A 25,073-nucleotide genomic window follows, 5' to 3' on the forward strand; every position below is an offset into this window, starting at 1 on the left:
CTGAATCAACTTTGAGCTGTCTAACTGAACCTGTCAGGATCGAAATCAAACTGTGAGCAGAAGCTTGAACGCAGTACTGCAGTTTAAGCACTGCACCATGTGGCTTCAACCATACTAGCTATTCCCTTAATTCAGATATCCAACACTGCTATTTCCATTGTAAACTCCTTTTTCCTCCAAATTTCCCAAATAGGTTTGAGGCTATAATCCAGATTAAAATCACAGTAGGGAGCAAAGGAATAAATCAACAATATCCAACACTCCTCACCCTTGGCTATAGTAGCTAGCACTGATGAGAGTTGCAGTCTGAAAGGCCAAATCCTGCCCATACTTGATTTAAATAGTACAATGTCTAATTTTGTTGAGGTTAGGCTTCAGGAGTTAACCTTAAGGCAAAATCCAGAGCCGGAGTCCCGGAGGCAGTTTGTGTCATTCTGTCAACTCCTGCGGCGTCACTGGAACCAGTTGTATTGGCTCTTGCCTTTCCATTGAACTACTTCAGTGACGTGGATGGGGGGATTTTCTGCTTGGGTAACAGCCTATCCTCCATATTATTTTATCCAGGTTTTGTGCTCTGGAGAAGACACTCCAGCTTTGCATACAGAGTAAAAACAACACAGGAAGTAGCAGTTACCGGTTATAAATCTTTGCTCGATTGAAGTAGAGCATGACGCCAGGGGCTACTTCTGACAGTGGGAGAGGTCATTGCACCTCACTAGATAGCTACCACCTGCCTTAAGATGGGCAGCCCCCAGCCAGTAAGGTGCTGCCTTGCCACAGTCTGTTAACTTCATGGGGTGCATGGGGTTTAGGGTGAAAGCCGGCAAGCAGATCGATAGCCCTGCACCATGCAACAATCATAAGAAAACTTCTAGCCTAAAGTTGGGCACCTGAAATGTTCAGACAATGACCTCTGGCTTTTCTGATGACCTGCAGGAAATAGACAACATGCACAAGACAGCTGTCATAAACATGGAACTGAGTAGATTGCAGAGGGACGTTGTTGTCCTGGAAGAGATGAGATTGCCAGGCTCGGGATCTGTCAAAGAAAAAAAATTCTCATTCTTCTGGCAGGGAAAACCATTGAATGAGAACAGGGAATATGGTGTTGACTTTGCGGTTAGAAATACTCTGCCGAGATCCCTTGTTCCACCTACTGCAGGGAGTGAAAATATCCTGTTTCTGCAGCTCCATTCATCAGCAGGACTGGTCACCCCTATTACTGCATATTGACCAACACTATCATCTACAGCAGAAGTCAAAGACAAATTCTACTATGATCTAGCAGCTACTATTTAAAAAATCCCCAAGAGAGAGCTGTTGTTTATTCTCGGAGACTTTAATGCTAGAGTTGGTGCTGATCACAATTCTTGGCCCACTTGTCTAGGCTGCTTTGGCATTAGGAAGATGAACTAAAATAGCCAACGTTTGCCTTAGTTTTGCAGTTATTATGGTCTTTGCGTCAGCAACACGTTCTTTAATATGAAGCTTTGACACAGAGTCTCTTGGAGACATCCAAATTTGAAGCATTGGCATCAGCTCGATTTGATCCTCACTAGACACTCTAGCCTTCCTAGTATTACGATCACACATAGTTATCAGGGTGCTGATTGCGATAGTGATCACTCCCTGGTATGTAGCAGAGTAAAATTGTGGAAAAAGAGATTGTATGGCTTGTCAGTCGGATTCCAAAAGATCTCCTGTATGGAGAATTAGTGCAGGGAAACCATCTCAGAGGGAGAACACAGCTGTGATACAAGAATATCTGCAAGCGGGATCTGAAGGCCTTAGGAATGGACCTCAACAGATGGGAAACCTTGACATCTGAGTGTTCAGCCTGGAGGAAAGCGTTGCAGCATGGCCTCTCCCAATTTGAAGAGACCCTTGTTCAGCAGGACAAGGCAAAGAGGCAGTCCCAAAACCAGCAAAATCAGGGAGCTGGACAGGGGACAGATTGTACAGTATTTGTCTTCAGTGTGGAAGGGATTGTCCCTCTCGAATTGGCCTTCTCAGCCACATACATGCAAGTCCTCTATTCAGAGCACATTACCATAGTCTCTCGAGACAGAAGGATGCCTACTGTTGCAGGACATGTTGCATCGCTCGATGGCTGCTGGACTTGCTATAAATGCTTGGTTGATGAACCACAAAGTGAATGCAGCCTTGTACAAAACAGTCTTATGATCAGCACAGCTCTTCTTACGCTTTAAGTGAAGTTATTTATGTTTTAAAATGTGTTTTTAAAGTGCCACTGCAGGAAAGAAATGGGAGAATAAACAGAATGATATTCAGGTGAAATGGAGTATCTTGTTCTCTCTTTCCTAATTCTCCTCATTTGATGACAACAAAATTCTTCATTCTTAAAGGGCTCTTTTTTCTTGGAAGCGGTTTCCCTTTATGAAAGGAAGGTAGCTACTCATCAGTCATAACAGTTACCATCATATTCCCATACATGAAAGAGTTCTAGGGGTCTGGCAAGTTAGTTTCCCCCTACTTTCCTATCTCCAAAGGGATTTCCTCATACATCAAACATACATTTCCTATTTTTGCCTTACAACTTTCTAGAATAATTACTCCCATTTAACTGCCATAAGCTCAGCGTTAACCCATTGCACTCTGATAGCATAAATACCAAATATTCTTACAATCATGTTGTGTTGGAATGTATGTGCTGATGTATGTTCCAGATTATGACATTTCCAAATTCTAGTACATGTATATACAGGTTACCATTGCTGCATTAAAGAAAGTGAGGATTTAGTTCCTTTTCACAGTGATTCTGTTTAGCTTTTAAAAGTATGTCCAAATCCAGTTTGATGAACATGGCTGAGAGAGATATTTTCCATTCCCAAGTGCCTTTATGTAGCAGCTATTAGTAGGGAAAGAACACATCCAAAGGTTCCGATCTCACCTTTTTGCTCTCCGTCCTAAGAAATTTATTTTTAGCCTTCTCTTCAGCTTGTTCACAATAGCAAAGCTCATCATGAACAAGCCACCTCAAATGAGCAGGTCATGCAAAGGAATTTTACAAAGGCAGAAAAAGGAGAATTGTCAGCTAGTGGGTCCATATATTGTTGCTGCTGCTGTCGGGCTTGAGGGTATGTCCTGAGCCTGCCCATCCAAACTCTGGCTGCCTATCATGATGTTAGTTTTATTTTATTTTATTTTTTAAAAATCTTTTTACTTCTTGCAATCTAAATAGTGCTAGAACAGAATAACAGAAAAAAATTCGAAGTGGGGTTGAAACTGACTAGGCTTGGGAAGGAGGGAGCTGGGGTGGAAACTGACCAGTCATGTTGACTTCATGGGCACTTCTAGGCTTGTGAAAGAGGGGGACACAGACAGAAACAGATGGAGAAGGAAACATGGAAGGCACACCAGTGAGTGGCAAACCCCACAGACACAATTTACACCGACAGAGATGTTCACACATGGCAAAATGATTCAAAATAAATCGATTGAAATCTTAGTTAAAATAAACAACCCTTAGTGGAAGAATAAAATGCCTTGCATCTGCCCAAAATACTGTAACATGATTCCCTGTAAAAATATTCCATGCTTTCATGTGCATAATGCAGGCACCTTTTTAAAAATTGATATCATCATCATCTCAGAACTGCATCGAGTCCAGCTCTTGTCCCCATGCACAGTGGGGAGTTGAACTTCCAACCTCTGGCTCTGCAACCAGATACCTAAACCAATGAGCTATACAAAACATGCTACATCCAATTCAAAAACGGGTCTTTTTTCCTCATGTAACTGCACTCACAATTAGAATTGCCGCATTCAAAATCAGTATAGCTACAATGATGTCCAACTTACATTAGGAAAAGAACAAGAATGAGAAGAGCTAACATGAGATAGTTGCAGATAAGCTACACTAAAGTTTGTTTGTTGAAAAAGCAAATGAAATAGATTTATTTGTACATTTATTTCTTTATTACATTTATACCCTGCCTTTCCATACAAAGATAATGCCTAAGGCAGCTTATGAACTTTTAAAAGAATTAAAACAATACAACCAAAGAAATGGTTCAAAATAGGAAGACAAAACTTCAAAACAAAAGGCAGGTATATTGAGGTCTATTTATTTATGTATTTATTTATTTAATTTATACCCCGCCTATCTGGCCCACCAGACCACTCTAGGCGGCTTCCAAATATAAAATCAAATAATAAAACATAGACAAATACATAATAATCAAACAAGAACAGCAGTAAAAATAAAAAGTAAGAAAAAATCAAGAGTTGGCTGGAGGGAAGGCCTGAATAAACAGCCATGTTTTTAATTGGGTTTTAAAGGTGCCCAGCGTGGGGGCCGCATGAATCACTGGAGGGAGATTGTTCCAGAGGCGAGGAGCCACCGCTGAGAAGGCCCGGTTTCGTGTCTTCTCCTTCCGGGCCTCTCTCGGCATCGGGCTCCTCAGCCTCACCTCCTGACTCGCGCGGGTGATCCGGGTAAACCTTGGTGGGAGGAGGCGTTCCGCCAGATATCGAGGTCCTAAACCATTTAGGGCCTTATAAGTAAGCATTAAAACTTTGAAGTTGACACGGAGACAGATGGGCAGCCAATGCAATGCGGCCAGCGTTGGAGAGATGTGTTGATATTTTCTCTCTCCTGTAAGGAGCTTGGCCGCCACATTCTGCACCACCTGAAGTTTCCGTGTCAGCCTCAAAGGCAGCCCCACGTAGAGCGCGTTACAGTGATCTAATCTTGAGATTATGAGCGCATGCACCAAGGTAGTGAGCGCCCCCATGTCGAAATAGTTCTACTCAAGAACTGCTGCATATCCACTGTGGACTTTACACAAAGTGAAAGAGCACTTTTAGACACCTTCAGCACTTAGTTTGAAACTACTATATGTATGAAGTTGTCTTAATTACGAAACTATTAACTGTTCTGTAATTTCTCTCTTTGTTACATTACTGATGTTTGCTATGCATTTCTTAAATTATCTTCTTCTGGACAATTTATTTAGCCATTATGAGACTGTTTTGCTATTTTTCAGTAGGCAGATATGTTGTTTTTCTGTTTTGCTCCATAGTAAACTGTTTTAAGCATATTGTTTATGGAAATTTGGTAGACACATAAAATGATTCACTATACATATTACATTTAGTTACATAATTATCTAATTTAGTGCTGTTTGCTCCAGCCCTTTCCAGCTTAATCTTTTCTACATAGATTGGTTATAACCCACACATTGACTATAACTCACATCATCCTACTAGGTTGAAGAAGTCCTGCTCTATCTAGCAGATTTCCGGGATATCAGAAAGACGTATCTTCCAGCTCTGCTACTCGGACTGCTTTTCACTAGAGATTTTGGGGACTGTTTCTGAGACCTTCTACATGTAACATACAGAATTTAACAGCTATGATGGGCACAAGGCTAATGTTTAGGGAACCTTGGCCAGAATCTTCTTGGTTTTCATGTAAGTTTTGTGCAATCTGCCACAGCTATTTAAGACTAATTGATGAGGTGCCAGACACAACCTGATTCTGCAGTTGGACACATGACCAAGTACATGGTCGAAGTATGTCCTGAAACCTCATCAATTGCACACAATTAGCTGCACCACGTTATTCAGACCTTATGCAAACACCAGTAAGATTATGATCATTGTATATTACTTAACATGTGAATTCCTGATACATTCATTTGGTTATAGCCACATCTACATCACATCCATGCCACACAAGTCTGAATACAGATGGCCCATAGCAGCTTATTTAACATGAAGTATACAATACACAACAACAAAATCAGCTTTGAAGTTATGTATTATACAATATATGTATTTTTTTTTTGTTCTACTGCATGGCATGCAACTGAAAATGTTAACCCAGGCTCTGATAATAATGCTAAGAAGAGTTGAAAGGAGCAGGAAAAAAAGGGAGACCAAAAATGAGATGGGTTGATTCAATAGCCTCGTCCTTGAGATTCCGAGATCTGAACAGGACTGATAATGATAGAATATTCTGAAGGTCACTCAAGGTGGACATGACTCCACATGATGAGAAAGACAGAAATACAGTATGTCAAAGTGTGAGATTTGTTGCAGGATCCTAACAATTTATTTGATCCAGAGCGTGACCCATGAGGAAGCAAATGAGCAGACCAAAAACAGGTAAGATGTAGAAATCTGGTATACGTAGGTCATTTGACATAAAATGAAAAGTACAGATTGTTACAACTGTTCATTTGAGGTAAAGTAAATGGGGAAAAAAGTGTAAGAAGGGGAAGAACTTCTTAAGTGGTAAAGTTGGGTTCTGGTTTGGATGCAACACAGTACTGTATTATTCTTCAGAGTACCACATCCAAAGTCAGAATACCCATTATGACACTCAAACAGATACATTTACAAGAAATCATGGGGACCCTCAGCATGAAACCCTTCAGGGTTAAGTCACTGCTATTGGTGTCAATGTGCAGATTCCTTTCTTAGGGCCTGGGCCCTGTCAAGAAGTCCTTTTGCTCTATGGAAAAGAGCAACCATACACCTCTTTGGCAAGGGCCTATATCCACATCACTAAATTTGGAAGGGGCATTTGGACACCGTCTTCATTGGGGTCGAAGCGCATGGGGTTGTAGTTGCTCTTGCAGGAATCACCACCACCAGAGATCGCAGCACCGGCGCGCCACCGTTCCTGTTAGAAGCAAGGGGGGGAGAGCCTTTTCACGGGGCGCGCAGACCCAGCGTCGCTTCCAAAGGCAGCCCCCCCTCTTTTCACAAATTTGGCGGCACCCCCTTGTGATGCCACAACGGTAGCGGGAGCCCTCTGGGCACTGCCCGTCAGGTAAGCCTCCCAGGAGGCCCCCCACAAGGGCCGGCGTGGAGGGAACTCAAAAGGAAATCCGGCTCGCCCTGGCGGCGCGCGCGGCACCCGCGGGGCGCTTCTCTGCTGACTCTCCGCCCGCCTCTCCACCTTCGCCACCTCCCTCCGCCTGCTGGGCTGGGCTGGGCTGGCTGGGTATTGCCGGGCTTTGTGCCTCAGCAAGGAGGGCCTCGGTCGGTGGTACGCAAAGGCACCGACTCCTCGCCCGGCCGACGCACAGTGGCAAGGAGCCCGAGAAGGCGAGCGAGCACCAAGGCGCACCCAGCTCGCTCTCCTCACCGCCAGGAAAGGGCCTTGACAGGGCGGGCGCTTCCCCCACACCGCCCGGAACACGCTCGGCCTCTTTCCGCAGCTGCGAGGCAGAAGGCAGGCAGAAGGCAACCCGTGGCCGCCGCCGCCGCCGCCGCCTCCCTTCACTCCCGGGGGCGCGCCCGCCCAGCAGCCCGCCCGCCGGCCGGCCTCCGCGCGCGTGCCCACCCGCACATCCACCCGCACCCGCCCAGGCACGGCCGGGAAGGCGCACCGCGCGCTCCTCGCCCTCCTCCCTTTTCCTCTCAGCCTGCTGCCGCCGCCGCCGCCGCCGCCTGCTTTCCCCTGCAAGCAGCTGCAACGGCCCTCGGGCTCCGCCTGTTCCCCCGCCCCATCCTCCCCGGCCACGGGGGAGGCGGAGAGCGAGGAGCGAGAGCGAGCGAGCAAAGCAACCCAGCAGCAAAAAGCAGCAGCCGGGAGAGGAAGAGGAGGAAAACGCGCCTTCCTCTCCTCGCCGTTCTCCTGGCAGAAACATGGGTAAGTCAGCTCAGACCTCCTTGGTGGCGCGTCCCTGCCCTGCCTTGCCCTCTCCTCTTTCTCTCTCTCTCCCCCCTCCGCCCCACACTTCGGGGCTGGGTGAAGCATGCCCCTCGCATCTCCCCCTTGGATGAACTGAAGGGCGAAGAGCCAAAGGGGGCTCCTGGGCGAGGAAGTGGTTTCCAGAGGGGGGGGCAGGGGAAATCGGGCCCTGGTGTTCCAGGAAGTCGGCCCCCCCCTGTCCCCAGCTTTCCCCCCTTTCACGCCACCTCCCGTTGTAATCCTTTCCCCATTGCTGCTTTCTCAAGAGGTGCCCCCCTCCCCCCCCCGCTAGCTTTACGTCCAGCAAGCAGGAGAAGGAAGCCGACTTCAGGCAACTTCCTTATCCGCACACTCCCTCCCTCCCTCCCGCCGCCACCCTTGAGGGATGGAGCTTGAGCTGGGTGCAATGTGCTTTTTCCGTGCTGGAAGATGCTCTGGCTTGCTCTCTGCCTTCTAACCTTATGGCTTTCTTGGCTGTGATCGCGGTGGTGGAGGAAATCCTATGATGAATAAAATCGGGAATGGCTGAGATGGAAGGAGCAAGATTTGATGAGGAAAAGAAAGAAGATGTATATAAATACTGTGTATATACAGTATTTAGCAGAAGTCCTTCATGTTACTTGAGGTGGTTGACGTGTCACTTGCTTGAGTTCAGTTCCTGGCCATATTAGGGCTGCGAATCCTGCTTGTATACCTGACAATTAAGGGCATCTCCCTGTTGAAATTTAAACCTTTCTCAAAAATTAGTTGCCATGTAGTTGCTGTGGGTCTTGTGATTTTTTCCCCCAGGGAATCCGTCATATGCTGCTTGGCTAAGGTACACATCAATTTAATAAAGTGTCCCTCAAACAATTTGGCTTAGTGTAGCTTAATATTTGCTGGTTTGTTTTCTGACTGTGGAGAGGTTGTTGCTTTGCCTTGTGTGTTTTATCAGTATGATAAAGTCAGGTTGTCTTGTATCTCTTTTAATACATAGAGTTTTGTGGTCTGGGTGGCATGGGAGGTGTCCCACAGTAGTCGCCACTGGTTGGGCAATGGGCTGCCCATGGCATCGTCCTTTATGTAATTTGTTGACATTTTCTTCTGTGTCTTCTAAATCACCATGTATGTCTTTCAAGACAAGCACGCTGTAATTTCAGGCTGCAGTCCTATAGAGACTTCCTTCTGAGTAAGCATGCAATTATGCTGTCATTTAACAAAATGGAGTTGATATCATTAAAATTTCCTTAGAAATCTTCAGAAAAACCTGCAAAGGTCTTGCGTGTGAACTTCACTAGCTCAGCTTTTCTCAGGCCTGGCTCTCCAAAGTGCTGATTGCATCAAAGTGCCTTGGATTGCTTTGCTAGCTGAGACATCATGTTTTAGGCCTGCAGTGCTTCCCAAATTAGGGTGTCCAGATATTATTGAGCTACAGTTCAAAACATCCATCTCGGGTGGCAGTGTTGGCTATAGATCCCTGGAGATGGATTCCAGCAGGATTTCGGCATTCAGGTGTTTTCTTTGGGAAGGGTCTGAGAAGAAACACATTAGCCGACTTGCTGAAACAAACAAACTTAGTCAATGGCTAGGGTGGGGGGAGATTTTATGAAATGCTACTTTGGATTCCAGGGTGGGGGAAAAAGATTTATAGGTGCTCGATGAGTTAAAGAAGATGTGCATTTTATGTTCTATCAATCCACACCTGATTTATGGAAACACCACCATAGCTTTCAAGTTATGTGAGATGTTTAGAGAGTGGTTTTACCAGTGAATTTCATCAGTAAATTTCTATAACTAAGTCTCTTGGGTCCTATTCTGAAGCTCCATCCACTACCTCACACTGGCTCTCTAAAGAAGATGGCCTAGCTTAGTTTCAGGCTAAAATCTTCTCCCAGCTAAACCAGAGTTTAAGATAAATTATTAATTTCCATCTGTGGAAGGGAAGCATGATTAATTCTCTGAAAGGGAGAGAAAACAGTGCCATCTGACAACATGAGAAGGTTTAAAAGAGTGAGGCCTAACCCACACTCATCTATGTGGACCATTTCTGGGAGAATGGGAAATTGCTTCCTTCAGACGAGAGAAAAGGTAAGGTATGCCTTTTCTGTGTTTTAAACAAAATATATATATTGCCTGGTAATACCTGGAAATAGTTGTTTCTCACTGCAAACTACCAGGCTATTTGCAAGTCTGTCTTAATCGTGGTTTCTGTGACAGTCTCAAACAGCTCCTTGACAGTGGAGATAACAGTCAGTGTTCGGGCTTGCAGAGATAGCTTTGATGTCATCATGAACAGGATACTAGGGCAGTCATGCTAGGGAAGAGGAGTGGCTGGGATACAATCCAAGACAACAGCAGCAAGCTCAAGGAAGCGATTCATTTCAGTATAGATCCAAGGGGAAACAGGGAGGTGTAGCTTGGTGGTAGAGTGCAAGGCTAGCATGCAAAAGGTTCCACCTTCAATCCCTGGCATCTCCAGGTAACAAACAACTTTTGCTGGAATCCCTGGAGAGCCACTGTAAATCAGGACAGTACTGAATGAGGTGGTCTAATGCAGTGGTTCTTAACCTTTTTGAAAGAAACGCCCCCTTGAGTCATTGAGGAAGTTATCATCACCCCCCTCCCCGCGCTGATATCTTATTTATTTATTTATTTATTTATTTATTTATTTATTTATTTATTTATTTATTTATTTATTTATTTATTTAAGACACTTAAATCCAATGACCCCTGAAAACAAAATTCAATTCCAAGAAAATGAAATGCCCCCCAAAAGTAACATTTACTGATTTAGTTGCAAGTGAATTTTAAGACGCAAAAAGAAATATAAAAAGGGCATAAAAACAAACTGCAATGCAGGAACTAAAAATTTCAAGATGAAAACTCTGAAACTAAATTAAGATTGGAGGAAAATATATATTCATGCACACTGTAAAAAGGCTGCAGCCATCTTCACAGGTTTGGCTTGCTCCAGCGCCCCCCTACCGCCCCCCTTCTGCTCCAGCGCCCCCATGCCGCCCCTTTTCGTTTTACCGCCCCCCTGAAAAAATGAAATCGCCCCCTGGGGGGCATTATCGCCCACGTTAAGAACCACTGGTCTAATGATCTGAATCAATATAAGGCAGCTTCATGTATAGCTAAACAACAGGATGTTTTGGAGTAGGTTTGGCATAGAGCAGTAGGTATCGGCCTTTCATAGTTTACATCTCCCTAACTGCTGTATCCAAGATCCTGATTCCTTTTCTGAGAAGGATAGATTTACAGATATTAGGTTATTATATTTGTCATATATGGTACGTTTTAAAGACTAAGTGGAAGGAAGGCTGGGTGTGAGACAGAAAAAACGGGAGACCAGGTCCCACCTTGCCCTTCTGGTTCCATGGCTACCAGCTTCCAACCCCAAAACCTAGGCCTACCATTCCGTGTTGCTGTCTTAGGCAAAAAAAAATTGGTTGCAAAGTTGTCGAAGCGCAATGGAAATTCTCACTGATGGACAGGAATAATGGGGGCTGAAGAAAAATACAAGTGTCCAAAGTTATTACAGATGTGCCAGGCCAGGAGATCACAGATGGGTAATTCATGGAAGGTAGATTCAGTAGGAATAATACTTCACTGTTGTGGCAGGCTTTGGGGTTTGAGAGAAAGTGAATTCTTAATAAATGTTGTGAATATGCTGCATCTTTGCTCAGATTTAAATGTGCAGTGAAATCATTTTTGTTCCATTTGGCTTTTAGTGGCTTCTGATATCCGGCTGATAATGCTGATCCTGCTTTCTTAAGTATTGCTGATAGTGTTGCTGTTCATCTTCTGTTCTTTTTCTGTTTCTGCATTTTCTTGGAGACTCTGTTTGGCAAGAAAGGTAGATTATTGTTTTAATGAATATAGTGCATAATAAGTATGCCAGTACTCTTTCTTTTCTTTTTTTAAAAAGGACTACTGGAAACCAGAGGCCAACAACCAAACCAGTCTCAGCTGGACCAATCAGATATTTTAAATTTAAATAGGATTTTTTTTTTTGAAATACTTTTCTTAAAATAAAATTTTAAAAGGAGAGAGCTCGGTGTGGTGAAAGTTTTAATTTAAAATAGGTTATGGCTCAAATATCTCATTATGGATTAAGGATTATAATTTCTATTTTTTTCTGATGAGAAAATATATTCTTTTCTAAAGTTTTGTAAATAGGGGCCAACTGTTTTTGGATTGGAGCCTCAGTTTTATGAAATTCTATAGATTTCTGTATATTTTATTCAGATTAATCTTTACACCTTAATATTCAGTCTGGTAGTTACCCAATGAAAAATCTACAGTTCTCCAACAGAGTTTGTTTCCAAATATTAACATTGATACAGTGGTGCCTCGCAAGACAAATGCCTCACGGGACGAAAAACTCGCAAGACGAATGGTTTTGGCAATGGGCTTGATGACTCGCAAGACTAATGTTCCTATGGCCATGCTTCGCAAGACAAATGTTTTCCGTCTTTTGTTCCTGCCTCATGTTTGCTGATTTTTAAATATTTTTCTATGATTTTTTAAAAGTTAGTTTTTTGACTGAAATTTTTGAAATCATCTGCACAATATGTATGGTTTTTAAAGAGCACTTAATAAACCTTTTTTAAACCAAATGTGACTTTGTTCTGACTTTTTTTGCCCATAGGAACACATTAATTAGATTTCAAAGCATTCCTATGGGAAAACATGTTTCGCAGGACGAACTTTTTGCAAGACAACATTAACCGCGGAACTAATTACATTCATCTTGTGAGGCACCACTGTATATGGAGATGAGAAGTAACAAACTTGATCAGCCCTATTGTGTATTCTAATGGAAGTTATTTTTGAATCTTTTCTCCCCTCCCCCAATCTCTCAGTGTGTTGTAATGCTGGAAAATCTTGGAAGCCCTGTTTTTTTTTTCTTTAGAACAGCAACCCTGGCTATACCTGCATCCTTGTATGGACAAGCCAAACCGTTACCTCTCTCTCTCGAAAGTGTGCACTTTCATACTTTGGAAGTGTCAATGAACACAGGATTATTGAAGGCAGAAACCATCTGGCCATGAAGATTGGAAAGAAACATGTACAGTGAACCCTCTACTTACAGAATTAATCCTCATTGGAACAGTGGCTGCAGGTCGAAAAGTCTGTAGGTCGAGTCTCCATTGACCTACAATGCCGATTAAGCCCGTAACCGGCCGTTTTTGTTCCATTTTTGTTCCATTTTGTTTTTTTCTGGTCTGTAGGTCGATTCTCCGGCTGCAAGTCGAACCTAAATTTTGCAGCCAGAGAAGTCTGCAACTCGAAAAGTCTGTAAGTCGAGCCGTCTAAGTCGAGGGTCCACTGTATTTAGATTACAATAAGCTCTTTCTGTATGGAGAAAGTCATATGATTCATCATGATTTTTATAGCCAACGTTGGGCCTACATTAAATCAAAGACCCTCCATAGCTTCTGAAATCACTCAGAAGCAGTGTGTTCTGGGTGTTATGGTAGTGAAGCATGGTTGGGATGATGTAGAAAGCTATCCTGCATTCTCCACCAAGCCAAGCAGCAGGTGGTGGAAAAGACGGTCTGCTGGTTGTGCCAGGGTTGTGGAACCCATTGCTATTTGTGTAATGGTAACACAGTGTGCACTTTGCAAATTCCAACATTATGCAAGGAGAGCAGCTGGGCTTCCTTGTGTGTACCTGAAGTAAATTGGCTTTTGTTATAAACTCAAGAATGTTTGGTTGGAGGAGGATGAATCTCTTCACTGCTCTCTGCCAAAGTCTTGCAGAACAGAAATACTTTCCTGGGTCATCTGTAGGAAGGGTTTGAAAATTAGTCTAGTTACTGTTCTGACATAATGACTAGCAATGCTGTTTTAGCTGAGAGTGAGTTTTCATATGCTCTCTGAGGTTTAATCTACACATGGTTACCTAAAAAATGGCTTTGTTCTATATTCAAACCCCCTCTAGTCACTATCTGCTTCTGTTCTGTGATATCATAGAACAGTGGTTCTTAACCTTTGTTACTCGGATGTTTTTGAACTGCAACTCCCAGAAACCCCAGTCAGGACAGCTGGTGGTGAAGGCTTCTGGGAGTTGCAGTCCAAAACTCCTGAGTAACCCAAGGTTAAGAACCAGTGTCATAGAATATTCACAGTCATATCAACTACTCAGGAGCAGGTGCTGAATACCATGGGAAAAAGAATGGAAATGCAGAACATCATACGGTGCTGTGAAAAGACTACATACTTTGACAAAAAAGAGGGATAGGAGCATGATAACAGATGGTTGGTGAGCTGTTGTTCTGCATTCAGGATTTAGAGATTCCAAGGAAGGAGGAGCCCACATGTGGGTTAACTAAAAGAAGTGTGAACAGAATAAACTGCCAAGAAGAAGGGATTTGGGAGAAGATTGGATGGAGAAGTTGGAGAACTAAGGAAAATAGGAATAAATAAAGGGACAAAAACCTGTGTTTGTTGCTAGGGCCAATTTGGTGACACTGTAATGATATGTTTGGCAGAGATGAGATGGCTTCGTATCATGCATCATCTTCCCCTACTGGTTTAGCCTCTTGGTTTAAAGCCAGAAATGATGACATTCTATCAGTTCCACAGTCTTTGCATCCTTGTGAAACGGCTATTTTCTGATGCATAGACTTGATTAACATACTCTTCTGTGGAGGAGAGGTAAAGATGGGTGGGGGGAGATGGCATGAGAAAACAAGAACAGCAGCGCCTGATGCTTCACTTCCCATACATGGTTCTGCAGACACTCCTGCTGTATGGAATAAGTCCCCAAGAATCGGCATCTGAATAGTTATTCCCATTTTTTAGCAGCACAGCACATTCCAACTTTTGGATCTCAGGTTCATCTACACTTTCCAAAGAGAACCTTATAATAGCTGTTGTTTTTTTTTTTTAAAGAGGCTCATTGTAATGGTGTCTCTCAGAACTGTAACATAAACGCATGTGCGGTCTATGTAACAGCTTTAATCTTCCGTCAGTTCTCTACAGTCTTTATTTTTCTACACTTCCCATAACAGTTGGAAGGCCTGAGAAATAATATATTAAGGATGAGTTTTCCTGAAGTACTGGATGTTCTTTATGAGCTCCTTCCCACTTGATAAATCATGTCAAAGAATCAAGCATTTGCTTCTATAAGCAGTAAATTGCTAAGTCAGTTTTACGTTTAAATGTAAGTGTATTCTTTGTTAAAGGGGTCAGGTATAGAGTATAGTTTCACATAGGCCTTGTATTTATCTATTCTTCTAATTAAAAGGTGTATTGTAATATATTATCATTGTCTGGAAAATCTGTAGAGGTGATAGCTTTTTTGTCATTTTGTTGAAGTAATTTATAATAGATTCTTTTCGGAGTCAGGGGAAAGGATTTGTATGGGAGAAATATCTTGGCTTTAAAACACTTGACCTTGTGCAGATTTATATTTAGTAATTTTGAGTTGTACTAATCATTGTATTTATTTGCCATTTTGAAATAATATGATAGTATTCGTATTTTTCTTTTAGACCAAAGGAAGGCATATTTGTCCTATAAATACTGCATTCATTTGCTAATGATGATTCAGGAGGAAGAGTTTTATGGAGTTAAGAAAATGGTGGCTGCACTGAGGATATCTTGCAGGCTCATGGTTGAGGTCAAATCAGGTCTTTATTAATTATTGGTCAGGGACAATTCACTGGATGAGTGGTTCCCTTGTGCAGACTCCACGGAAATTTTTTGCTCCATAAGACGCACCTTTCCATAAGATGCACCAATTTTTTAGGAGAAGAAAACAGGAAAATATAATCTGTTTTCTTCGCTCCATAAGACGCACAGACTTTCCACCCCCCTGTTTTGTGGGGGAAAAGTGCGTCTTATGGTGCGAAAAATACAGTATTTGACAGATTATTTCAACTAGACCTGCCCAGGAGAAGCTGCAGATGGGTCACCTCTTTATTTTGTGAAATGAAGTGCATAGATTTAAGTATTGTAGATATCCTGAATGTGTGGGTTGCTGCCATTTTGATATCTGATTTTTCCCCTCCTTAATTCATTGGCCAGTGTCCAATTGATAGTTAATGGTGAAAGCAGGCTCGTTGAATCAGATTTTGAACGTTAAATCAATGCTCGAGTAAATCTCATTGAGTCAGTGGGTTTACTCTGTTTGGGACTAACAGTAGCTTACTGGCAATTATGTTTTTATTTTCTTTTGTTTAATTTTGAAGGGGGAGGTTTCAGTTGCATAAATTCCTTATATACCATACTGGTTTCTTTATGTGCAACATGTAGTTTATTTGTATGCTGCATTAATTTGGATATGACAAAGATTCAAAACTTACCCATATAACTTTTCATCCAGTCTTGTTAAACTTTCATTGCCATGTACAGTATTAGGTTTCTCACACATATGTTTTGAACAGTTGGTTCTGTGCTTTTCACCTGCCAATTCAAGATAATTAGTCTTCACCAGGGCTTATTTCCTCAGACCCAGGACAGCAGCCTCCAGCTCAGTTTACTTATATCTTTGTATCTCATTATTTAGCATTCATTTAACACCATATTTATTTCGCTATATTTATATTCAGTTTTTTATGTTATTCACAAATAATTTTTTTAAACCCCTGAAATGTCTGGCGCCAACGCTGATGGCATTTTGGCGCCAGGTCAAAACCCGTTCCAGAAGGATTTTAATTGAAATAATATCCACCGTGGGTCCTGATGGCAATTTTTAGAGTATGTATTTTAATTGCTTTATCTTTTTTATTGTAATTTAATTGTTGTAAGCCGCCCAGAGACCTTTGGGTAGAGTGGGTGCCATATAAGTTTAAATAAATAAATAAATAAATAAATAAATAAATAAATAAATAAATAAATAAATAATGATATGATGATGATGATGATAGTTATTATTATTATTATTATTATTATTATTATTATTATTATTATTATTATTATTATTATTATTATTATTATTATTATTATTATTATTATTATTATTATTATTTTAAAAGTCTTAGGTAATAAAATTAAAACAGCAGTGGTTTAGTGAAGCTACAATGGAAGAGTAAAGTACACCCACACCCACACACACCAAAAGTAATTGTGTTATAAACAACAGAAACATTTCTGTGATTGTCTGCCTAATTGTAAGTCGAGAAAGAACTGGCAGTTACTTATCCCCTCTAGAAACCATCTCACAATGTAAGTTCTATCACAAAGAACGCTCTACCTCTTCTGCCTGCCTACATTGCCTCTGACTATGGTGGTTGTGGTAAATTAAAACATGTATTTCTCACCTTTTCAAATGTGCCATGTCCACACCTTTAAAAAACATACCTTCCATATGGACTTCAGCACTTGTTCCAGGGCTGGATAAGGTACAGTCCATAGACTGCTCCTATCTTCACTTGCTTTTGCAGTTTTTAATGCTGCCACAAGGGGGGAAATCATTTGGAAACAGAGCTTTTAGGGAATGCATGTCTTATTTGAAGCTAAATCATACCCCAAAGAGCAAGGTTAAATGTGATGCATACCTTGTTTTAATGGTGAAATGCAGTCCCCCCCCCCCCGCATTGCACAGTTCCCCATTTCAGGAACTGTGAGTGTTAGCCCTTGAAGGGTTCACCATGTGCAAGGTCTTCCCCCTTGCTGTAAATAACCCGCTGCTGAAGTACTAATATCAAAATATGTCTCCTTTTTCCTTGCAGAAGGTACTGTGTACATTTTGTTGTAGGGCTAACTAGTTTTGGCTTTGCCCATGGAATGTTTTTCAATTTTTTTTCTGTGCGGGGACCATGAGGAATTATCTCCTACTGAAACTGGACAGCTGTTTTAATATTCTGTTCCAGATTGTTTTCTCCTAGATTGTTAATGGAAAAATAGATACTAGCCCTGACAAAAGGATACTTGCACCATTACTGTAATTTCTTTCCTGGTAGATAGAAATTGCTACAGTAGTTTGTTGCTACAGTAGAGCTTGTCTGTTGGCCTCCCAATGTAGAAGCAATTCAAGGGATAGTCAGGGTCATTTTAAATATTACTAAGCATTCCAGTTCTAATTCCATGTAGTTTGAAATAAGTACTGTACATTGACTTTCAGGCAAGGGGGTTTAGGATCACAGCCAAATATATTTGCTAACTATAACTTCATGTTGGTTTTTTAAAAATGTATATTCTTTCTGGGGCTTACTAAAAATAAAAACAAGAAACGAGCCATTAAACAGTTTGACTATGTAAAAAGTACAGTGAAAACACAGGACTCAGGAGACCTACGTTTGAATGCCTGCTCAGTCAAGGAAATTCACTGGGGTGAGTGCTCATAAAAATACTACTTAAACATCTCAGTTACTTTGAAAGCCCTATTAGGATCTCTATAAGTTGGTTCCAACTTGATGGCACATAAAAACGGTTAGTTTACCAATGTATCAAATTGTCTGCAGATATTAACTTACATGTTGTGATGCCAAAAAAGGTCGAAGACTGTAGCTGCTAGAGTTGATTCCATTTGGTTGAATACTGAGGTAACTTTTCACAAATTGTAAGCATGCCTATTTTATGCAAATCTGTATGTTTCAAAGTTTAGGGAAATTCCTTTTTTTTACTTTATTATTTTTAGTGTGTTATTTTAGCATATATAACTTGGTGGGAAATCCTTGAAACAACATCAGGAGGAAATGCTCTCCAGACTCTGTGCATAGTTTCCACTCCCCCATAACAGACATCATTTGAAGGAACTAGTATGGGACGTACGTACTTGCAGGACATAGTAGTAAAGTGAATGTGGATATGGCAGTGGTGGCTGCTAATTTGGCTAGAAGGTGGTGGAAATGGAGGATGAGGCTATGTGGAACAGGAAAATTGTGCTGCTCACGTTATCATTTGGAATGCTTACTCATTAAATTACATAATGCCTTTACTGAAAACATCAAAGGACAGAGAAGAGGGTTTTTTGCTTGGGAGTCTGGCAAGCTACCTGATATTATATTTGGTATATAGCAGAAATTGCAAATGAATCTGCTGTGAAGTAGCACCTGGGAAATTGAATTTCTCTGGGTTAATTCGGATTCAGCAGAGAGAGAGAGTAGAAGAAATCAGCTTTGTTTACTGCTTATTAACCATCTGAATCCTCTCCTCCCCATATCTGGTCCCTGGGTCTGCTTACTCTCCAGTAATTTAGGTTAGATAAAGTTGAGTGTCATACTGTATGATCCATACTTAAATGTGGTGTGTGTGAGTGAAAAAAGTGTGTATGTGTTCTGTGCCATCAAGTCTGAACTGACGTACAGTGACCCTGATAAGTGGTCAGGTAAGTGGTCACTGTACTTACCTTTTCAAGGTAAGTGAGAGATTTAAGGAGTGGTTTTATCCGTTCTACTCCCTTAGTGAGTTTCCAAGGTTAAGTGCGGATTTAAATCCTGTTCTCCAGAGTCCTTGTCCATCTCTCAACCCACTACACCACACTGGGTATCCTGTGTGAAAAAGTAGAAACAGTGATATTTATGTCACATGAAGAAAGATCTTTGGAATAATTTTTTTTCTTTGTAGATTTAGTTTGAAAATAGCTTAAATTAGGTTGTTTCCACACTACCAAGGATAGATATGCATTAGGTGTTGCTAAAACAATTAAATGTTGGAAAATATTCTTTTATCCCGTACACATATTCTTGTTCTTTATAGATCCAAATACATTCCCCTCCAAACAGAAGGATGTACTACATATATTTATTGCAATTTTGTTGTAGAGTTCTCCATGGTAAAGTGCTGTATTGGAGTTATTTTGAATTACAAATGTTTAGATATCTCTTAAGACTGTATCAACTGTAATAATAGTAATACAAAAGAATATTGGAAAGTTTCTCCCCGTTTCATGTGGCTCTAGTAGAATGGTGGACAGTCTTGCAGTTCTAATTTTTTTAAAAAGTTCTGGTTTCTACCTGGTCAGTTGTAATCTTCTCTCATTTAATCTCCTGTAGTTCATATGTTTAGTTGCTAATTTCCCAGAGCAAGCTATGCCCAAAGTGACACATGACAAATACTGCTTGCTAGAAAATTCATCATATTTGAGAGAAGAGCCACACCGTTTACAAAGCCTTAATAATAAACTCAATTAAAAGAAGAACAATGCCATTTTAAAAAAAGGCAAACACAGTATTTCAGTGAACTATTGAAATAATGTATAGAGGGCAAAATGAGAATTAACAGATACCATACTGGCAAAGGGGTTCTTGAAGTTACTTTCAAAAAAGATAACTTTGGTGCAGCATACCATCTACTCTAACTTTTTGCTACAAGTAATTATTTTGTTTTGGTTAGTTCACATTACAAAGCCAGATGCACCTAATCCACAGTGATATATTTAAAAAGTTTTTCAGAACAGTAAGGAGACCTCAATGCTAGATTAGCTGATACTTTATTTTTTTGTTGATTTATGTCAGAATGTTTTTAAAGTTGTGTGAATTTTATTGTTTGAACTTGGAGTATCATATGTATCTTAACTGTTGAGCAGTGTGCAACTGCTCTTCATGTAGCCTGCAAGATAGATCAGGCCATGGACCAAAAGTGTTTAGCATTTTGTAGGTCAAAGCAGCTAATTATGTCTTGTCAAAGATTTTTAAGAAGCTTGGGCACAGCGGGACTGTATGCACACAGTGACATGAAGGAGAACTCTTCTGGATTGGGAAAATATCAAGCAGCGTGAGAGTATTCTGATAAAACTAGAGGCTTCCCCTGCCTTCACCTAAAGTCATGGATTCCTAAAGGACTGCAAGAACCCACCAGATTATGAACAAAGCATGTTGAATGCAGTGTTTCTGAATTAATGTGTCTGTGTTTGTCCTTAGTGATGAATATTCAGATTTAAATATTTACAGCCTCAATAACTTTGATAAATTCTGCTAACTGCATAATTGTATATACTTAGAAGATTGTGGATATGAAATAAAGAACTTAGACTCTTGATAGTTAAGACTTTTATAATTAAACTCATCAATATTGAATGAAAAGCATTGAACTAAAAATAGATTGATACTATACCATATAAAATCCCAGATGGAATAATTACAAAAATGATATTACTATATATTATCAGAACTGTCAGTGTTAATTCTAATCTTGTTTGCAAATAGAACAAACATTTCAACAACTTTTTGAGATATTTTTTCCCCCAGGAGGTAATAGTTAAATTGTCAAACATGGAGAAATAGATGGTGAGGGATTAAATAGAAAGATATCTACTACTATTATATCTCGTGTTTGTAAATGAGGTTCAAACATTTAATCCTGTCTCCCAGCATGTTGTGAAAAGTCTAGATTACCTGTAAAGATAGCTGCTAATTTATAAATCAACACATGTAAGACAGTATAGGAAAGAGGCGACAGAATTCCCTGCAAATGAGTAAAAATAATTCTGGTGATCTTTGAAATAGGGCAGAGGAAATGGTGAACTAATGTCGAAGACAGCTTCCTGCAATTAGTTTGAAGTATGCAGAATGAGATTTTTCAATTGAATGATCTTAAGAGCATGGGAAATTTTCATGGATAGTGTTTATCTGGTCTAGTAAGTTTCAGAATTCCGAACCAACTTGTGTCAATTGCAGGTTTCAGCTAGTCTTCAATGAGGTTTTAGTTTTAGAGACTTTTAAGACTTTTGTTTAAGAAAAATGTCTGAAATCCTGTTGCACAGCTCTGCATGCAGAATACAGAGCTGCAGCCGTGTTAGTGAAAAGTGTGGCAGGATGGAAATGCTATTCACAGAGCACTTCTGTGTGTGTACTGTGCAATGGTCATAGCAAGAACTGGACTATCCCAACAGGCAGCACCCATATCAGTTTCTGACCTTACATTGGAGAGTACAGCTACTTTGCATTACACAGCATTGTTTTCTTCTTTCCACTCTTCTTCTTTTCTGCTTCAGTCTCCCTTGATCAGTTCAAACTTCATATAGGCAAAAATAGCCAACAAAAATGAAATGTTCAGGATTGGTGCATAGAACTAAGGTCTGTTAGGTAGATTATAGTAGCTTATTTTCCTCATGAGTCTGAAAATTCATCCTTGAGAGATAACCAAATAGATTCTTCATTTACATAGAGCAGCCTTATTTGACATGTTGTGTCTGTTTGCACTGTCTCCCTTGGATCTGGAATTGAACCTGAGGCCTCTTGCAATAAAACAACATGTTGGTCTACAGAATTGTGTACCTTCCCATAGTCTTTGGTGCACTGTTTTAGTTTTGCAGATTCTTAAGGAGAACAAGGCTATAAATGTTTAGAAGTCACAATCCTTCTTTGCTACATAGAAGTTCCTCTCCGTACTGGTTGATGGGTCATATGAGGTGAAGGGGTGCTATGTTGTTCATGTCTCATTTGCTGATTTCCCATAGTCATCTTGTTGGCCATTCTGGAGTCAGGAAATGCCAAACTAGATAGCCTTTGGCTTTATCCATACCAAAGGCTATCTACAAGTGCCTTACAAGGCACTTTAGTTGATACTTTAGTGGTTTTGATCTGCCTCCTGTGTAACTCACAAGAGAAGCTGTATATAGTATGGTGGTAGGCTTTCAGTACGAATGCTTCCTCGTGGACAAGAGCGAGACAAGAATTCATGCCTCCAAAGAGCAAATTACTGAAGTTCTTCTCTGACCTCTTGCACAGCATGAGTCTATTGAATTTTCTTCCAGTTTTCAGTTTGCTATATTCTGTTTTGGTGATTTGCATCTTCTTGAAAAATGTCTAGTTGAGATTGGATGTTGTGAGTGCCTGAGCAAAAAATTTCTGCTTCCTCTCTTGGCAACATGTGTTTGTGGCAAATTGTTTCTGGTTTTTGTCTTCTTAAAACCTGAAACTGATTTCTCCTTTGAATCTGTAAACTGCAGTTTAATTTTTTACAAGGCTGTTTCTGTGTGTCTGTTCAACACATTCAGAGATGAACAGCGAAGATGATAATTCGGTGTTGAATACCATATTTAGCACCTGTCTAGTAGGTGATAACTTAACATTCACAGCGGAAATAGCACAGCAGAATTTGGCTCATAGTGAAGGAGGGGAAATCTATTAGATATATGACCCAATGTATGCAGCTATAATTTTTCCGTATCTGTGTTTTGTCTCGCATTTTGTGCCTCTTTATTTTAAAAAAATCATTTTACTAAGTCAGTATATTCCTATAACCCTTCCGGGACATGTCAACACCCCTTTAGAAGCTGCATATGTCAAGATCCCAATGAGGCTGACATGAACTGAAAAGCCTTCAGAGATCAGCATCTGTTGTTATAATGCCTCTCCTTTTGATAATGCACTGCAGAAAAAATGGCCCACGCTGAATTCTGTTGCATCTGAAAGTCAGCAAAGATTGATTCAAACATCATCCTTTGCACATAGAGGTTTGTGGGAATACTGCATGATTAATGCTGGTGCGACACTGTCTCATTGTATCAGAGGCAGTACAAAACAGTTCTGAGATTGCATACGCACTGTCTGTAGCCACTTGCGTCTGTAGAGTGAATTTTTCCCCTGTCCTCTTAAGCACAACTAAATATTAGAACATTGATCAGATGTTTAACATTAAGCATATAAACATCAAATCATTGTGTGTATTTGTCAAGCTATAGTTTAGATTTCTAGATGAGGGATAACCCAGTTAGTCTTCACTCTTATGAAGACTTGTGCCATTATAATGCTTAAAGTAATGTTTATTATTAATGTAGGATGATGCAGCCTTTTCCAGAGAGATGTCAGGGAGGGAGCATGTTATCTGCTTCCTATTGTAACTGTGCAGGATAGGAATCCAGTATTGTATCTCCTATGGTGCTCTTGGTCTCTTACTGTTACAAATTGTTGTTGTTTTCACATGCCATCAGGACATTTCCAGCTTTCTGCAACCCTTTTGAACTCCAAAAGGTCCTGACATAAACATTCTGGCTCAGCTTTTGTAGACTAAAATTCTTCTTTGGTGCAAATAGATAATACATATGAAAATGTCTGCCATATCACCTGTCATCATAAACAGACATTTTGTGTGTGTATCATGTAATGCAAAGTGCCAAGCATTTGAATTTATGGTGTTGCTGATGTGCCAATTCATTATAACAAGGTTTTAGAATCTTCCTTTAACAATGGCACCTATTATTGAAAAATTCAACTGTTACTAGATTTATCATTTGTGTTCTGTTTCTTCATAAATAAGGAATTTGGAGATAATAATGGCAAGGCACTTGGAATACTTCAGAATTCATAATGTCTGACAGAGTTTAAGTTTTTTCTGGTGCATTTTACTTTATATGAGTGAATCCCAACTGCAAAAGAGACTTTTAATGAATTAATTGTTTGATATTGAATAAAACTATTGCATAATTTCTTAGAAGTTAATCTGTATTTTTTCTGTGAAAAATCAAGTCTCTGGTGAAGGCATAGATGTGGCCTTGCCATGATTCTTTTAACAGGGAAAACCTTTTCATTTTTGGTACATTCAAAAGATTTCTCATATTTCAAGAGCGGAATTTAGAAAATACCATTTAGCCTACGTGCTGGGATCTTATAGTAAGCTCTTGTTCCACTTTAAAGTCTGTCATTGAATTAATGGCCATACTCATAAGAAATGCAGTTTAAATTGGGTAAAATGTATCAGTTAAATTGGTTAATTAATTTCACAACATCTTGGCATACATGGTACAGTATTTTGAAAATGTGGCGATAACTGTTATTCTTGAATGAATACTACAGAGCACATGTGAGGAAGAGTTTGTTTGTGGAAATCATTTTATCCTGACATATGCAACGTATAAGAGGGTGTGTGTGGGTGTGTGGGTGTGTGTTGGCATTGCTGAGTTTCCTGGCACAGGGAACATCTCTAATTTTAATATCCACATTTTAGTTAAAGTTAATTGGTACAATTAATCAACACCTTCCTCTCATATACAGAGATCTGTCTATTGAAACAAAGCATACAGAGATACATCTAAAGGTGCCTTAAATAGTTCTGTTTCTTAAGTTAAAAAGTGACCTTTACCTTTGTCTTCAGCTGGAACCTAGCTGGGGGATTCATTCAAAGCCTTAGTTGTGTTGTCTTGAGCTCCTTTGATAACATATATCAAATGTGGGCAGATTTCAGTTCTGAGAGATTTGCTTTCTTATTTACTAAATCCTGACATTTGATATAACTAGTCTGGTGCAAAAAAAACCAAACAAACTACCACACATTCCCTTAGAATTAAAGAACATTTAAGCCTAGTAATTTGTTTTGACTACCGGAACTGAATAGGGGTTCATAATCCTTCCATTCCTGGTCACTGAAGCTGTCTGTATTTCAACAGTATGTTTTAGAGTGGAGAAGAGTCATTTTGCTACTACTGTTCTTAAATAACTGAGAGTCAGAAATCTTTCCTGAGTTCTGCAGCAAATCACCCAAAAATTTGCTAGTAGAGCTGAGTCTTCTTCCCATTCCCAACATAACA

General features: G+C 40.3%; 1 protein-coding gene across 9 annotated transcripts in view; it reads left to right on the plus strand.

Moving 5' to 3' along the window:
• The first annotated feature begins 6,775 nt into the window (after positions 1–6,775).
• Positions 6,776–25,073, plus strand: part of RAP1GDS1 (Rap1 GTPase-GDP dissociation stimulator 1) — a 108,397-nt gene continuing 90,099 nt past the window's right edge. For 3 of the 9 annotated variants that reach the window (XM_078394605.1, XM_073001901.2, XM_078394607.1), the window contains exon 1: positions 7,489–7,627. Coding sequence is in view for 4 of the 9 variants with exons in the window: in XM_020802915.3 (XP_020658574.1) it covers positions 7,624–7,627 (4 nt within the window). In the remaining 5 variants the exon portion in view is untranslated. Of the gene's footprint in view, positions 7,628–25,073 lie in introns of all 9 variants that reach the window. The other 6 variants (XM_020802915.3, XM_078394603.1, XM_020802919.3 and 3 more) reach the window with 3 other exon arrangements.

The sequence above is a fragment of the Pogona vitticeps genome, chromosome 5 (assembly GCF_051106095.1).
Source record: "Pogona vitticeps strain Pit_001003342236 chromosome 5, PviZW2.1, whole genome shotgun sequence".
In the NCBI taxonomy this organism is placed as follows: domain Eukaryota; kingdom Metazoa; phylum Chordata; class Lepidosauria; order Squamata; family Agamidae; genus Pogona; species Pogona vitticeps.